The sequence below is a fragment of the Topomyia yanbarensis genome, chromosome 2 (genome assembly GCF_030247195.1).
Source record: "Topomyia yanbarensis strain Yona2022 chromosome 2, ASM3024719v1, whole genome shotgun sequence".
Classification (NCBI taxonomy): Eukaryota; Metazoa; Arthropoda; class Insecta; order Diptera; family Culicidae; genus Topomyia; species Topomyia yanbarensis.
In genome coordinates, this window is record NC_080671.1 from 196514834 (window position 1) to 196533798 (window position 18965).

Here is an 18965-nt window from a genome sequence, read left to right on the forward strand (position 1 = left end):
GAGGGATGAAAATAAACACAATACAGAATTCGAAGAAACGAATGGATCTACTCACCGACAAACACCGCCGTCGAGTTGTGGGCAGGATCGTATGGGCACACGGCCTGACCGGGTTTTTCCGACTCAACCGTGTAGCTGTTACCATTGATGCCGAACATCCGGCACATGGGCCTGAACGCGTTGGTACCGCAGCTGAGCAGCGTTCCTGGTGTCGGGAGCGCCAACACGCGGATATAATTCTGACAGAGATCCTGTAGAGTAAAAAAAGACAAAACAGAACACACAGAAAGGAAATTATCAACAAAGTGGAAATTCAGATGATTAAAAATAAATAATGCTGAAAATTGATTTTTTCAGCTTGTGCTGAAAACGGGTGAATTTCATTTTCATTCCGGGAAAATATTATTCCGGATTTTTTATAGCCGAATAAACTCCTATTCCCAATAGCATAAGAACACCCATTTGCACGGCACCCCGACGACGACGTGTTTCTGGCTGGGTTGTTCGTAGTTCGAAGTTTATTTTGGCTTCGTCCGGAAACCTTTCCTGCTTTGAAACCGGAAGGCTGTTGATGTGAGGATTGCGGGAGGAAAAATAACCGCTTAATATGCTTGTTCCATTAATTGAATTGACGTGCAAATTTTGAGAAATGGATTTAATGATGCAAACTGAGAAATTTAGTTGGAGCGATAGCAGCTTGGGAAGTTTTCAAAAGAAAAGTAAAGTTTTCGTTTAAGTAAAGTTTTCAATTAATGGCCATCGTGTTTTATTTTAATAAATGTGTTGCAACCTTAAGGTCGTTCGCATTGTCAAGTAAGAAATAAACGTAAAACGGGGTGATTTATTGTATTTATTATAGCCAATGGTGGGAGCTCTATCAGTTCTCCTTATTTATACTAATTGTTCTTTAGAAATTCTTGACACACTTTTAATTTAGTTTGGAATAGATCTTGCTATTAGTAGCGGAAGAAACCAACTAAAAACTAGATTATGGTCCACAGAAGATTTGATGATGATTGGGGAAAATCGGGACAATACGAGATATTGTCCTCTCATTGTGGTAAAGTGGATGTTGGACAGACTAGGAGGCTATTGGAAACTCGTGTTAGGGAACAAACCGCGAAAATATTCAAAGTATCTAGGGAATCTATAAACAATCCACTTTCGCTTTTACAAACTAAACGGCAAAACAGGCATTTGCAAAGAAATATGATCTGCCTACCAACAATATTGAAGAATATTTCCAAGAGCTTTCCGAGAGCGTCCAGCAGGCATACTGGCATGTACGGTACTGTATCTTCTGGTAGTTCCCTGGTTTGAGTAGCAGTTCCGGCTTCTGGATTCCAACTTGTCGGCCCGGAGAACGTGCAATATACGTTCCTATTTTATCAGGTAATTACCAGGGTTGTTAATCGATAATTAATCGTCATCGTCGATAACGTTAACCACCCGTCAACGTCATCGGAAACTCCGTTAACGATAATTTATCGTCGGATTCATCGTCATCGTCGATAATTCATCGGTGGTTATCGCGATACATTTTGCGTTACTTTCCCGTTTATTTGAGTTGAAGTTGATGCGGTTAACTTTCAATTGTTTTGAAATAAATAACTATTGGAGGCAGTTGAAAATCAATAGTTTTGGACATTTTCTATGCACAGGGGGTTCCGACGCTGTGTCAAAATGGAATTTTTTGTCAACTTTTCGGGAGAGTTTTATATTGAAGGGAAAGTTATTGGCAGTTGACAATCAATAGTTTTGGACATTTTCAATACACAGGGTGTTCGACGATGTGTCAAAATTGATTTTTTCAACTTTTGGTGAAAGTTTATTATATTGAAGAAGTTATTGGTAAGTGAAAATCAATAGTTTTAAGCATTTTCAATGTACCGTCGGTGCGTCAAAATAGATTTTTTTTCAACTTTTCACGGACTTTTTATATTGAAGGGCAGGTTGTTGGCAGTTGAAAATGGATAGTTTTGGACATTTTCAATTCACAGGAGGATTCACCAGTGCACAGTGTTTCCAAAGTGGCAAAAAGGTGAAAGAAATTCTTTGAACCACGAAAAACATTTTTTAGCTATAGTGTCTTCAGCAAAGTTTATTTATATTTTTTTGCATTTAAAAAGTATTAGTTGGGTGATTAATCCCTCTAAAGCTGAGCAGCAAGTTTTTGTTTGGTCACTTAAGAAAATAAAAAAAACTTTCTTTGGCAAAGTTGTTGAGAATATCTTAAGTATTAACTTCGCTGAAGAGACTATGTGTCTATCTGTCGATTTTAAATTACATTTGTGGAAATTTTTTTGATATACCCCTGAAAATTGCTTTTTAAAAATACTTTTCCTGGTAATTTTGTAGAATTTCAAAATGTTCCAAGATTTTGTTCAGAATAAGAAAATACAGAATTTTTGTAATGTAAGTTTATTTGTATCTATTAGAACTTAGAAGTTATCGAATGTTTTAGTGCCCAAAAAGCAATATTTTGGTATGGAAGCCGCAAATTTCCGCAGACGAATACCAATACGAATCTGTAAAACAAACACTATCAAAATTGTTTGGTAGGCTCTAGCCTACGTTCAAGTCAAATTCGAGTAAATTCCTTCTTTAGCATATTTTTCTTATTTTAGAGATGCAAAATATGCAAAAATAATAATACTGTACTGTAAGACCTTCTTAAGAGAAATTTTTACTAAATGATCAGAACGGGTTATGAGGCTTTGTCGAAGGACTAAAAAAGAATATTTTAACCGCTCCGATTTATTAAAAAGAAAGAAAAAATATGTTAGTCCAGGTGTTTGCGTTTCGACTTCGTCTCTTCAGAACCAGAAAAAAAAGATGTGCCGATTTTGCCAATGTCATCGTTCTATCAGCCTAAAATTCGCCAAGGGTTTGATAAAACGGGTCTTCACTGTATTCAAAAAACGACTAAAACTCTATTATGAGGCCGTTCATAAATTACACTACATATTTAAGGGTAAAAGAAGGAAGAATGAAGCATCTTGTTACATAGTGTAGAGATGAAACGTAGGAGGGAGCTAAAAGCTTACTAACTAGAAAAGGTAATTAGATACATATTGTCTTCGAATTAGTAAATTTTCGTACAGACTGAAATACTATACTAACTTAAACCTATTTTCAATTTGAACATTTCTCTACTTAAGTTAAAGTCAAAATGATGAAAAACGCTATTGAAGAGCTGACAGCAAACATCTACCGGGTTATTCTGGCCGTACTGCGTGCGATGAGTAGAGCGCCGAAAGAAGTCTATTCTCCGTAGAGACCTACCAGGAACGTTGAAGTCCAGCTTAGCGAGAAGCAGAGCGCAGTCAATGTTGTCAGCGAGAAATCAAACATTGGAAATATGTATGTATATTCTCTTTTTTAAAATCCGAAATCTTCTAGTTTAAATTAAAATTATAATAAAATCTGTTAATCACCACACCACTAAAATGTGTAGTGTAATTTGTGAATAGCCTAATAATAGTGGTTTAGAAGTTTTTTGTCAATACACTACAATTTTGCGTGATATAAATTACTAATTACACAATAGCTCAAAATTTTTGTTTTTTCCATGGTCAAAACAATTTTGATCACCGTTTTGCCGCTTGGAAACACTGTGCACCTGGGACTCTTCTGTGCACAAACTTACTCGAAAAGTTGAAAAATTCAATTTTGACACATCGTCGGACCCTTCTGCGTATTGAAATGTCCAAAATTATTGATTTTCAATTGCCAACAACTTTCCTTTCAATATTATACACTGTCCCGAAAAGTTTAAATAATTTCATTTTGACGCATCGTTGGACCCCGCTGTGCATAGAAAATGTCCAAAACTATTGATTTTCAACCGCCAACAACATGTCCTTCAATAGGTATTTATTTCTAAACAATTGAAAGTTAACCGGATCAACTTCAACTCCAATAAATGGGAAAGTAACGCAAAATGTATCGCGATAATCGATGAACCGACGATGACGATGAAAACGACGATACAATTATCAACGATGACGATGAAGGCGACGATACATTATCGTTAACGGAGTTTCCGATGACGATACATTATCGTTAACGAGTAACGCCGATAAATTATCGTGAAAAATGTATCGTATTAACAATCCTGGTAATTACAAAGAGTGTGTTCGCTTGATATCTACCATCAGAAGGCCGCCCACTTTATCAGCATGAAATATATTATCAGAATATTAGAAGACTATGCACAAAAATAAATGAGTCTACGATTTATCGCAACGACCGGGACGAAACCAGGGCAAGGAAGAAACGTAGTGAGGGTGTACTCATCGCTGTTTCTAATCGATTATCGTCTCTACGAAACCCAGGCAATATCTGCAACCTGCAAAGTGTTCATTAAAATAGAATCTGTGTGGGTATTGTGTATCCGATTTCGCTTATGATGGAACCATTATACATAAGCACATCGACTCTGCACTTGACATCACGCATTCTTTTGGTCCTCAATGGACTTTTTGCTTTTTTGAGGCAACAGTCAAACTGGACCATCTCGAGATTCAGGATAGATTTACTTGACGGGATGTCTTTGTTGAATATGCTGCAAACATCCGCGATAACAAAACATCGAAATCGTACCCTAGGTCATGTGTTCCTGAATGAGGAAGCTTCAATGAACTGTAATGTTTCGGTAGCATACCGCCCTCCTCTTCCAGTTATTTCTCCCTGTCTACAGCGAATAGTATTTGACGAATTTGCCGAAGCCGCAGAATTTGACTTTTCGAAATTCGACTTTACTGGGCTTTTTACAGCACTAAAGATAATCGACTGGGTGTCTCTGCTAAACCATGAAGCTGATGTTGATGTTGCAGTAGAAAGATGTTTGTTTTGAAACAGTTTTTCAGCGTGTATGTTCCTCCGCCTCGATCACCACCGAAACCACCATGGTCTAATCAACGATTACAAGAACTAAAGCGTTTAAGGGAAGCTGTACTCCGACAGTATACAAATGGATACCCCATGTTAAAGCGAAAGTACAAAATCGCCTGTAAAGATCACAAGTCGTATAACTGTTAATTCTACTCCAGGTATGTGCTACAGACACAATCTGACCATAAACGGAACCCAAAATGTTTCTAGTCTTTCGTGAACGGGAAGCTTAAAGAAAATGGGATACCTTTTACTATGTTCTTTTCGAATGAATCTTCAAGTATACCAGACGGCAACTGTAATTTATTCGCGAATCACTTCGCAAGTGTCTTCAAAAAGGTTTCGGTCAACTCCAAACAGGTAGAATTCGACCTTTGCAATGTTCCCTGCGATGTCATCTATAGAACATGAGTTTTTCTGAGAACGACGTTGTAGCTGGCAGTTCGAAAGTTGAAATCCTCTGCAACAGCGGGTCTAGATGGAGTTCCAGCTACTATCCCGAAAAATATGTTCAACTGCACTGTGTTCCCCTTTTCGAATTATCTTCAACCAATCGCTTGCGCAAGCAAAGTTTCCTGAGTGTTGGAAAACATCGCTTGTGTTACCTGTTTTCAAGAAAGTCGATAAGCAAATAGTGACAAAGCACAGAGGCATAACGTCGCTCTGTGAGGCATCCAAATTGGTCGAGATCTCAGAGCCACATGTCCGTCTTAGCGAAGCCAGGTCATACGTCTCAACAGTTTTTTTCCTGGTAGATCTACAATCACTAATTTAACTTAGTTCACCTCACTTTACATTAAAAACTTGCACAAGTAGACACCGTGTATACTAACTTAAAAGCTGCGTTCGATTATGTTGATTATTTTCTGCTGCTAGCAAAAATTAAGGAGCTATAAGCGTCACCAAAATTCATTGAATGGCTTAAATCATACCTCAGAAATCGTTCCCTTTCCGTAAATTCTGTAACAGTGAGTAATATAGTTTTACCAATCATTCGGCAGTGCCACAAGGCAGTAATCTAGGACCTTTGTTATTTTCTCTATTTTTAAGGATGTCTGCTTTGTTACCCCCGCTGGTTGCAAACTTGTCTACGCTGACTACCAGTTTCTCATTATAAGATCTATAGCTGACTGTATTGAGTTGCAGAAACAACTAGATGTCCTCTGTAATTGGTGCACTCGTAACTTGTTAACTACCAGTTTCTCCAAATGCTCTGTAGTTTATTTCTCGCGTAAAAAATCCAATCTTATGGGATTACACGTTAAATGGAGAGGAGAGTGTTGGTTGTCAAATACTTTGGTGTTCGAAAGGATTTTCGATTGTCGTTTAAAGATCACTATTCGCATATCACAGCAAAGGCAAACAGAAACCTCGGTTCCATTGAGACCTTTACCGAGGTGTGATCCTGTTAAGGTTCTACCTTATATTAATCGTTGTCGCCTTTTAAACGTGGAACAACTGGTCAAAATACGGAATATTTTTAGACTTGATTTTCAGCGTACCGAGTGTGGTTAGAACGAACCTTCAAGGGCAATGTGTATTGTATTTAATAGTTTTTATGAAGTGTTTAATTTTGTATCAATTCATGTATTAGAGTTGGACGACAAACTTAGTACATGAAATGTGTTTGATAGCGGTATTTTATAGTAATTGTGTGAAGATTAAGTGAATTGTCTTTTGGTGATATTCATTCTTAGATGCCATTGTTCAAAAGAATATTTGGCACTCACGCGCTTTTTGAGATTGCCAATCCTCGAATGGGTAAATGGCACTTTTTCCGAGGTTTCCCTCTCTACCGAGTACTTTATTTGCTGTGGCGGAAGCTTAACAACCCAAGAACATGGGTTAGATAGTGTTATTTTACGATTATTTTGAAATCATAATGAACGATGTGCTTAATGCATCCTGCCAAAGCTACCTTTCCCCTAATCAACACGGATTCATCCCAAAAAGATTAACCTCCACGAATCTCACTCAATATACCGAGTTAAAATAAGCATTTGACAGAGTTGATCACACAATACTTCTGGAACGGTTGAAGTTATTAGGAGTGTCTCTTGAGCTGTTTCGTTGGCTCGAATCATATCTGAGAGATCGAACACTTGTAGTAAAAATTGTATGTGTGTTCTCTGTCCCATTTTCGAACAACTCGGGTGTTCCTCAAGGAAGTAACTTGGGCCCACTCTTATTCATACTTTTTATCAATGATCTAGCCACGGTATTACCACCGGGTTGTCGTATATCCTACGCTGATGACGTTAAACTATACATTATCGTCATGTGCATTGCTTAGCTTTACAAGAGCTCTTGGACCCTTTCAATGACTGGTGCTTCTTAAAAACAGTATTCACAAGTGCAGTGTTATATCACATCATCGCAAGCACAAGCCATTTTCATGTGACTACTGTACTTGCGATCAGCAGCTTGAGCGTGTACGACAAGTTTGTGACCTTGGAGTCACTTTGGATTCTGCACTCACTTTCCGATCTCGCTTCGACAATATCATTATCAAGGCAAACCGCCAGATGGGATTCATGTTTAAAATTTCAAATGAATTTAGTAACCCTTTTTGTCCTCGCTCACTGCATTGCGCATTGATACGGTCTAACTCCATAATATGGTTCCGTATCAAACAACATGGATAGCAAGAATTGAAGCAATTCACAGAAAAAATCGTTTGTTATGCATTAAAAAGCCTGCCGTGGCTGGACCCTATTAATCTTCCGTCATACGAAGACCGCTGTAGATTAGTAGGTCACGCTTGAAACAAGAAGAAGAGTAGCCCAAACTGTTTTCGTCGCCAAGATTCTTATAGGAGAGTTAGATACGTCTGAATTATTGGGTCTACTCCACATCTATGTACCGGAACGTGCGCACCGTCAACGAAGCTTTTTGCTGTTGGAACATAGGAACTCCATGTACGGTGGTCATGATCCGCTTCGCTTCATATCTGCCACATTCAACGATGTGTTTGAGGATTTCGCTTTCAACGTGTCATCCACTACCTTCAAGAATCGACTGTTAAGGAGTTTCTGACTTGACAGATATTTACCGACGACATTTTAATCTATGTTTTTATTTGCTGCTTTTCTTTAATATTTTTTACTTTTGTTTACTATCTTTTTATTTTTAAGTTATTATTGCTTATTGTTAAGTCCTGTATTGAAAAGATATGGGGTTTTATGCCAATTTGAGAAGGGTTAATGTTTCACTCAAATTGGGTTTTTCCATTCCCATATTCATTAAGACCAACTAGGTAGGATGATAAATAAATAAATAAATAAATAAATAAATAAATAAATAAATAAATAAATAAATAAATAAATAAATAAATAAATAAATAAATAAATAAATAAATAAATAAATAAATAAATAAATAAATAAATAAATAAATAAATAAATAAATAAATAAATAAATAAATTGCAAACATATCATTAACGTAGCAACTCCAAACTCAAGGGAAGAGTTTTTTTGAGAATAGAGGTTTTAACCTTAGAGTCATTCACCTCTTTTTGGGTTAGAGAAATCTCTTTTGAAAAAATCTCTAACCTTATGAGCGGGGTTGGGAATCGAACCCAGATGAACCGCGTACATGGCAATCGATTTACCAACTACGCTATGCCCGTCCCCGAAAGACTTTCTTTTTCTAAGCCTATCTCGAGGTCACAGCTGTATTAATCTGTCCGGAGTAGTGAAAGTTTGCTGCCCATGCTGAGGCCAAATGTTTGCATGTAGAACTCCTTCCGAATGTGAAAATGTTCGGGTTCATACATCATTCTGCCACCAAATGGCAAACATCGACCTGATAGGCCGAAATGCGGTCCAGTTATCGTCGAAGGCTTTCTATAGCGTCCGCCACTGATACGTTTGGGAGTAGGGCAGCCACATCAAACGAATCCCTAGCCTTGTTTTAAAAACCTTCAGTTATTCCACCTGGTTTATGCCATTTTTTATACTTTTTCCATGGGTAGCGGAGTACTTTTTCATTTCATCCTCCAACAAACTAACCATCTTCTCGGTGGGCGTACTAATGTTGGACGAGATGGGTCGCATAAACACTAGGTTTTTATGAATTTTGGGCATGCGATATAGTGAGGCAACCTTATTCTTAGGGATAGGGAAAGGGGAAGTTGCAAAAATTCGATTTTTAAAGCCACCAGAAACTATCTCAATTTGTCTGATCACAAAAACTATCGGTGCAATAAATTGTATTTGACCGAACTTTTGAAGCATCGAATCGATATCAACTTTTGTAGACAATGTATTAAAGGTATGTACATTGTATGAATATAATTCAGCGGTAATTTTTATTACCGCGTTGCGGTAAATTATTCTATAAGAAACTCTACTGAAACCACCAATTATCTTTCTAATAGGGTCTTTGAAAATTACAGCAATATTCGCAATTATTTTATCAAGAACTTTTTCTTAGATTTTATTCGCAGTTTGGCATGGTCTACAATAGAATACAATAAATAATACTACAGCCAGCATTGGTGGTCATTTAGAATAAATTTTAAGCTAAAATTAAATATCAATAAAACAAATTTGCGCAAGTTTAACTTTGTTTGCTATTTGACCACAGAATCAATGTCCCTCGGTAGCTATTCCAAGTTTAAATCAATCATACACTTTTTATTCACACCCAAGGAAATTAAGAAATTAATTTAAAAACTAACATTCTACACGATTATGGATTTAAAACTTCCCGTTGTTTCACGAGAAAACCCCTCCGTTGCAAAATTATATGGAAAAATATTCATTCCGCTCATGCACGGCAATACCGGCCTAATTGGATCTGTAATCAAAATTCTTCACCATGCGCTTGCAGCAAAAAAAAAGTTCTAATCACCCTCCAACGTCCAGTATCTCCAGTTCCAGCACCAGGATCGGAGCCGAACTGTTGGTTATTTGTGTGAAATATAAAGCCTTGCACTTTAGCATCATATTAAATTCCTCCAGAACAGAACGTCCCCATTTGAATTGGATTATTGTGCAATCAATAGACCAGAGTGGCCGACAGAATGCTGATGGTCCGGTCCGGTACCGGTGCGACATGTCAGCAGACAACTATAGGATAACGAAGGATGGACTTGGATACGGTACCGTGCGGGATGGGATGCATATTAGATTACTTTTCCCTAACATCTCCAGATGAGGCACTACCGATACGGGATCCGCATACGATGGGGGCCCTTCACATGTCACTCACCCACTTCAAATCTTCTACCATCTTATCAGCGGAACGGTGTGGCAGATCGAGGAATGGAAGGCATTGAGTGCTTCTCTATGGTATCGGTGCCGGTACTTGTGTATGTGTGTGTGTGTGAGTTTAACGAGCTCAACTGGTCGCAAAGAGATGGCATGCTTCGGATGTTTGTCTACAGATAATCGTAACGATGTTACAGAATAATAACAATAATAATAACGCATGCTTGAAGGCCAAACATTTCCGGCAGTGGCTACCAAACGATGCACAGTGTTCACATTTGATGCAAAGAATATATGCTCTAACACGCACTTGTTGTAGCGGATATCTGGATGGTTGGGGCACCAATAGTGGTCTCGATTTATGTTTCTTATATTACAGATGAAAATCTGACTCAAATTTTAAAATCTCGTGAAGTCAAACAATAATTAAACTCACTAGTTTACTTTCAAATAAACCCTCATCTGTGACCATCTAAACTATAGGTATTATAGTATATACATCGCCACAGTTCCATCTTCCCCTATGCACAAGGGAGAATCTGCCCACTTGTCAGGCGGTAAGTGGCCGTAAGTAATCTCAACATCTCAACAGCTCTCGGAATGTACTCTGCACATTGACAGGAGAAACAGTCGTTTCCGTTCATCCTTGAGCATACATATACTGTGGAACATTGGAGTATAAATTGAATAATCTAAATAATTTCTTTCGATCAATATAAGCGCAGTATCGTGTGTCTTTGAATTCGGATGTAACAGGATCATGCGATAGCTTTCCGACGAGTAACAAGTTGAGCATCGTTCCATCGTATACTGGGCAATAGCTTCACGTTGGAATTAGTAGTGTAAGTATTGTTGATCGGATTGATTCGATTTAAATCAAAATCTTTGCGGATTAAGCTGTGGAATCGATTGGAAATATCATCAACCGTAGGAGGCTTGCAACATTTGATTATATATCTGAGCTGAGTTGCAAAAAAAAATTATTTAAAGATGTGCCACTGCGTTTCACGATATGGTTATTACAACTTATTTCTTAAAAATGTCATGGTTTGAACATCTGATGTTAGATATTATCTATATCTTTTCAACTAAAATTCGAAATTCAAATTGTGGAAAATATTTTCCCATATAGCACTGACGAACAAGAAAGTACATTAACATTGACGTTGTGTTAAATTTGTTTCAACCATGACTGTATTAGGAATGCGTCTTCATTGATGCAATAGCGAACCGAAATGTTTATTGGAATGTTCTTGAATAAAATTAAAATAAGGTATTCGCAACAGGATTTAGTGGATGTCTGGGAAACTGTAGGCCACTTTACCATTGGTATCGCTTCTTTAATGCTGGGTCCGAAGACTCCCGAGCCTATTTTGGAACCATCCGCATAAAATGATGTTGTACCTCGAGGTAGTATGGGACCCCCTACATTCCATAACTGACGATCCACTATGTGGACTTCATATGAGATATCGAAGTTCCGTTTAGCCTACATTTGATTTTGAACGGCGGTCAGGACAGTTTGAGTTCCTTTAAATACTCAGGTGACTATTTATATCCCCATCAAATAGTGGTTTACCCTTTAACACTCTAATAGCCGTAAGCACAGAGGCGTACTAACTGTTTTTAAACCGGACTAACTTTTAAACCGGCTTAAAATATTTAGTAAGCTTTAATCAAACGATGCTGTCATTTATATGGCTGCGTTCTGATCTGCGTTACACGTCAATGTTAAAAAACAACAAATTCAAGTTAAAGAAAATGAGTAAATTCATTCCGAAATTTTCTTGCATTAAAATAGCTTTTCTTCGTCAAATATCTCATTCCATAGTGTTTAAGAACAATTTTGTCAACTTGTAGCCGATATGTTTCTGAACTTAGAATTTTAACGTGTTGGATAGTTGAAAGTTGGCCTGGGAAAGCACTTTAAGGGATCATCCATAAATGACGTAGCATTTTTGGAGTGATTTTAACACCCCCCTCCCGCATCGTAGCATTTCGTCACAATCCTCTAAATACCCCTCCCCCCTGATAATTACGTAACTTGACGGTAACCCTACCCCTCCCCTTGTCCCCACAAAAAATTTAATCTAATAAAAAAACTATGTCAGTTAGATGAAACTGGTAAGATTATCGTGACATCAGGTAAACCCCTATTCCCTTTAAAAAAGCTACGTAGCATGACATGATCCCCTACCCCCTTGTCGTCACACATCATCACAAATTACAAAACTCCCCCTTCCCCCATATAATGTTACGTCATTTATGGATGGTCCCTAAAGTGACTTAATATTAAATGCACAAAAGAAAATAAATTGGTATACATATGCATGTTTTTATTCAGTTTGAATAGGCGCTCGTCGAGTTAGAGGTGGCTGAACCATCGGTTGTAATTGGTGCCATGAAACTATTAGACATATCTCGACAAGCATATGATTACGGCCCAACTGTCAAAATTCTCTTTGAAAGGAAATTCCGGACAAACCGTTACTGGATAAACACAGTTCATAGCAGTTAATGGAAGAGAAAACTTTTTTCTTTTGTTTACTGCCATTGGCGAGTAACGGTTTGTCCGGAATTTCCTTTTAAATATAATTTTGACAGTTGGCTTTTAAGCTGACAGTTAATGGGTTATTCCACTGTTATTGAAAATGCGTAGTTTTCTACGCATTAATTGGTATTTTATTTTATTAGTGTAATTCGACAGTGTTTGTCTTTCCTACCTGATAAACTGACTTATTTATTGCCATCTTTATTGCGAGCAAAAAAGCCATACTCATCCAGAAGAAAGCCGAAGAGAGGATTGAAAATAACGAAATGTATGCAAGGGAAGCATGACAAATTTTTGCATCTTTTTGTCTTCCTCCGGTAACATGATGCTGCCATTTGCATTGCTGCGCTCTAATTTGAACAGCTTTTAGAAAACTTCAATCCACGTTTTTTTCATAACTCTGAAAGTCTAACTTTATTCTTTCAAAAGTTATGGAAACTTTTCGCTCATAAATAGCCCTTTTTCAAATGTTATTATCTCTGATTGGGGCAAATAAAAGTAAGTTTGGATTGAACCATAGAAAAGAACATACTTTTAAGTATATTTGAGCAAAAATTGGAAAATATTATTTTTTTAAACATGTAATTTTGAATTTATTAACCAAAGTTTTAAATTTTGTCGCATAGCGACATAAAAGAAATTGCCTAAAGCCTTTGTATTTCCTTTTCTGTTTTGCTTACATACAACAATACAGAATGCGCTCATTAAAAATAATTTGGCTATAAAAACAATTTATGATTTATATAAGGAGAATTTATTAGCGAACCTTTGCCAGGTGGCGGAAATTCTAACGATGGTAACACAGCTCGAAAATTTTTCAAAAACCGAGATGTCGTTGCAGAAGAAACCGGGTTGGACGAAATGTTGCTAGAACGTATGTATGTGCTGTTAACAATCATCAACAGCAAATTGGGAATCAACGCGGATGCTTACCGGAGTTACGCCGAAGATACATGATTGCTTTATGTACGCCTGTATGGCTGGTACGCTCTCTCACCAACCGTGCATAAACTCCTGGTCCATGGAGGAAGCATTATTCAACATAACATGCTGCCAGTAGGTATGTGCAGTGAAGAAGTTCAAGAAACCAAGAATAAAAGTATTCGCAGATTTCGAGAATTCCACGCACGCAAATTCGATCGACTCGTCAATCTTGATGACGTTTTCAAGAGACTTCTTGTTTCATCAGATCCTATAATTTCTCTTAAATGTAAACGTCGAATTCAACGAGCATCGCTGGATACACCTGAAAATGCAATGCACCTACTTTTGAACTAATTTGGCATTGAATAAATTCTCCTTATATAAATCATAAATTGTTTTTATAGCCAAATTATTTCAATGAACACATTCTGTATTGTTGATATGTAAGCAAAACAGAAAAGGAAATAAAAAGGCTTTAGGCAATTTCTTTTAAAAAAATTTAAAAATTTGGTTAATAAATTTAAAACTACATGTTTAAAAAATAATATTTTCCAATTTTTGCTCAAATATACTTAAAAGTATGTTCTTTTCTATGGTTCAATCCGAACTTAATTTTATTTGCCCCAATCAGAGATAATGACATTTGAAAAAGGGCTATTTATGAGCGAAAAGTTTCCATAACTTTTGAAAGAATAAAGTTAGACTTTCAGAGTTATGAAAAAACGTGGATTGAAGTTTTCTAAAAGCTTTCTTCTAAAAGGTTGTTTTAACAAAATATAAAATTTCTTTCGAACATTAACAAGTCTCAATTTTACATTTGGATTACTACTTGTAATTAACTTAAGCTGTTCATCTGTCTTTTTACCAGTGATAAGCAAATTCGCTAACTCTCTTCGACTAATATCCATATTTACTAGCTTTATTTAAAACGAATAAAATCAGAAAACATTTTTTGACAGTCGTTCCACTTATGCAAACCTTGATGCGATGAGAGAATGACATTTAAAAGTGGCTTTTTTCATAATACAACGATATGTGTGTAAATGCGTTGAACCTGCAAAACTACAAACTTTAAATCTAAATTGCAAATTTAAAAAAAATAACGTATTCGCCAATTTTTGCTCAAATATACTAAAAAGTATGGTCTTTCATGTGGTTCAAACAGTATTCAATTTTAGGTGCTCGTATCAGCGATATTGAGCCTTGAAATAGGCTATTTTTTTAACGAAAAGTGTCCATAACTTTTTAAAGAAAAAATTTAGACTTTCGGTATCTTGGAGAAAAATACTCGGCTTGAAGTTTTCAATAAGCTGTTCAAAGGTTGTATTAACAAAATGTAAAAGATACGAAAGTTATGCTAAAAAAACGATTTTTTTCAGGAACACCCTAATCTTTTTTTTTTTAATTTCTTGTATAACAAAAACTAAAAGAGATAAAGCTTTAATATATTTAACAAATTTATTTAAAATAAGTTACTTTACAACTTTGTGGAAAACTGTGGAGCTCTATCTTTCATCAGTAAAAAGTTTATTGTCGTATTTTAGATAAATTAGTACCACCCTAATAACTATTCCAATAAAAAGAAGCATCTTCTGATGTACACAAATTCATCCTAAGACATGATACGGCTAAATTATACAGGTTTGTCAGAAAGTAAAAATTCCTCCTAAATTAGCGATCTGGACCACTGTGCAATGTCATTTCAGTCAGTTCATTGAGAAGATTGTTTACCATTAGTGACCAGCACAGGAGTGATAGCACACCTCCCTGGAGCAGCCTCTATTGGCTGTTGTAGTTGTTTTCGTGTCTTCCAACATGGCTGTGATACCTCTTGACTCATGAACATTACAAGAATCCAGTTCCCTATCGATTTTTTGACAAAGGCCTTGTTAATTGATATGTTGGACGTATTATCAAATCACTCTCGACGTCAAGAAAAGCACAAATTGCTATTTCCTTGAAATCGAGGGTAAATGTATCTATGGTATACAGGGCTGTTTCCGTAGATTTGCCTTTTTGATATGCAAACTGGTACTTGTTGAACGCAACTTTCGATAAGTGCTCCGTTCAAATATCGTGGTCCATTTTTACTTTTCTCAGCTCAGCATTGTATTTGGTAAGAGCGGTCCTGTGGTCTGACCAGTTACCAGTAATCTTCCCTTTATTGAACAGGTGCCTAGCTTCCTTTCGAAGTATTGCTAGATTTTCGTTCCACAAAGGAAAATCACGACATACAGACCTCGTTACAAGAGGGAACTGGTATTATAGATGGTTATGATGCTCTTTTATAGGCCGATTGCCGCATTATCCAGATCTGCTGGAGATTGGATCTTACTCCCCGTTCTTTAAACCAACTGCTTATTTGCCCACCGCTCCTGTAGAAGAGCGATGTCTAGGCGTTTCTGGTGAACTTCCGGGCAAGGACACCTTTTGCATGAGGGAGGTTCACTTGAATACAGCGATTGCTGCTCATTTTTTCGGTATTTCTTTGCCGTCGATTTTTGGGGCCAATGCTTCGTCTTCTGTTTTGTACCTACGGCTGTGTGCTGTTCGACGATCCAGTGGCCTTTTTTGGCCCAATATTACCTTCGGCTTTTGCCGTTTGGGCACCTTCGCCTACAGGGGGTTTTCGATCCTCTCCTTGTGTATTAGTTCGTGAGTCGCATACGGTATGGTGCTTTTGTGTATGGCTCGTGAGACGGGCTGTCACCGATGCACTCGTTACCGTTGCTGTAGGCTTGTTATGAACAGAAGTCCGTCGTGAGGTGTTCCGTGTTGGATCACCACACAAGAGCTTTTTCAGTCCATACTTGCCTAGATCTTCCATGTTCGGCGAAGATCGGGGAACCCTTCAACTGGCGCTCTCTAGCCTTTCCGAACACTTAGTTCAGTTGGTTGTGTTGTGAGGTTATCAGTTTCACTGAAGCCTCATCTACCGCTAACAGGAGCTCTACCGTTTTGAAGGCCATACTTCTTTTCACGACCCTCCAGCGTTTTGTACAGAAAATGTCGTTCTGGCCCAACACCAGGCGGAGGATGTTCCCATCGGATCTGTCGATGTTGTCGAGAAAAACACAAGGAAAACCGCCTGTTTGGGAATCTGTGACTTTTCAACGGCCTTCAATGAAGCGCCTTCCCATGGCTGGATCGTAGCTGTGGCATTCTACAGCAATATAGCTGTATCTTTGTCCGCACAGGCTATTTCTATATACCCTTGTTTGTAGGTAGTAGAATGACCGCACAAAATGTGTGTACCCGTTTTATAATAATTCTTCCCATAACTCGAGTTTGCAGTTAATCCTGGCTCTACATTTCAGAGCAAAGTCTGAATGCGGCACACTTTAAGTAGTATTTTTATGTAAAAAGTCTAGAAAATCGATTGAATACAACTGGAAAATTATCTCGAAAACCTAACGTAGGGGTTAGGTATTTTATACATTGAATATGTATGCAAAGCTTAAAATAAATCGGTGGAGTTGTTTTTGAATGGCAATAACACCGCAAATCGTGTTTTTTCGAGAGACGTTCTAAAAATAGCGCACTCAGCGCACTAGCACGAGAGTTTGAAAGTTAAAGTTTTATATAAAAAACGCTTTTAATCCACCTAACAGTGTGATGAGACATTTCTTATAACTCTTATCACTCTCTTCGGATATTATATCGTTTGAGAACATTTAGAACTTGATGCTTCGCGATGTTTTTGATAACACATACTACCTGGGATAGTGGCAGGACTCAGAGAATCGCTCAAATCAACATAGGACAACATCAGTGCTAGAAATCTCAAACCAAATCAATGGGAAAGCGAAAAAATGGCCCATAAAATAAACATACAAACGAATTATTGCTAATGCTCTGTTAATAAAATATCTAAATTCCTCAATAAATGCATTGTGGTGGGAAAACTGAATTTTCCTAAAGGGGTTATGTATATTGTACTAAGCCAAAAAAATCGAATTTTTTTTGAATCGATTTGAAGTTTATACTTTACTCAAATTTCCAACGCGACTGAGAACTAAGAAATCAACGCTTTTTCTTGAAAAAAGCGATACTAGCAGTGACACCATTCAAAGAAAATCAACAGTGAATATTTCCAGACTTGGTTTTATTTCCTATTTAAGAACTATTGTGTTTTTTACATCCTAGATTGCATGAATCAGTGATCGAAACCCAAAACTTCATGAAGTATTTGAAATTATTAAATTAAAATTTGTTGTTGCTATTGAAATTGACAAAATGATAGTATCTCCCCTTTGGCGATTGTTTACTTTTTCGGTCGCACCTATCAGCATTGAAGTATCGCTCTAACGTTTTTTTTACAATACCAATTTTACAATTGGTTGGGGTTTGGTGAAAATCGATCTTACTGTCCAAACGGCATAATTCCGAAACCGTAATTTTTGAAGTTTTAAAATTATGCAGAATTACTTTTTCAGAAAATAGTAACAGAGTTCGTGTCTTTAGCGAATTTGTTGAGACTTTAGTGTAGTCATGAATATTGACCTGAGAAAATTCACCATAAATACTTCTTGGACGATATATCGTCAAAATTATTTTATCAAATGATGCGCTGTTTAACGTTTGTAAAACTCATCGAAGATACTAAACCTCCGAAATTAGCGGTTTCAAAATGATGTTATCTTGACCTTAAATTACTGTTTTTGAACATTTGACCTATACATATAATTGGTCATAAAACAAAAATCAAATGCTCATCAAAATCGATCAGAACCTGCTAGAATCGAATGGAAATCGTCATTTTTCATAAATTTATCTCTACATCCGGAAAGTGTTATCCTCGTTATTAATCATATTACGTTTTCATCTCAACTCGACGCATTCCCAAAATAAAAACCTGTTTTAATCCACCTAGTGGTGCATTGTGCTTTTTTCATTTGTCCAAACTACGATTCCATAGCTGGTTATGTTCAATACAATGGTGGAAATGAATATTACATATCCAGTACGATTTGGACATACGTACAATGGATCGACAGCCACGATCTTGAGATACTATGTGATACTGAAACATCGCTTGAAACCAGCGGCGGATCATGGAGAAAGATCCGGGAGGTCCGGGTCCTACCAAAAATTTTCAACTTGTTAAGAAATTTTAAACTAGTTTTAATTTTAAAGTAGCAACCCCTCACTGGATACACCCTCCGGGTCGGTATGATTGACGACTTTTAGAATGATTGCATAACCTTTCTATATGAGAAAGGCAAAAATGTACCAAAGTCCAAAAAAGTCAATTTTTGCCAAACATTATTTTTTCGAGTTTACATCAAATCTCAATGTTTCATGCATTATAAAGTCATTTGGCATCAAAAATACAAATTTGATTTTGAAAATTTTTCATATCACTTTATATGGGAATTTGCT

At 37.0% G+C, this 18965-nt stretch overlaps 1 protein-coding gene across 5 annotated transcripts in view; it reads right to left on the reverse strand.

The window, feature by feature from the left end:
- LOC131682572 (semaphorin-1A) overlaps positions 1 to 18965 on the reverse strand; it is a 531458-nt gene that overhangs the window by 107219 nt on the left and 405274 nt on the right. For all 5 annotated transcript variants that reach the window (XM_058964157.1, XM_058964152.1, XM_058964153.1 and 2 more), the window contains exon 5: positions 56 to 251. In XM_058964157.1, the coding sequence (XP_058820140.1) occupies positions 56 to 251 (196 nt within the window). The remainder of the gene's footprint in view (positions 1 to 55; positions 252 to 18965) is intronic.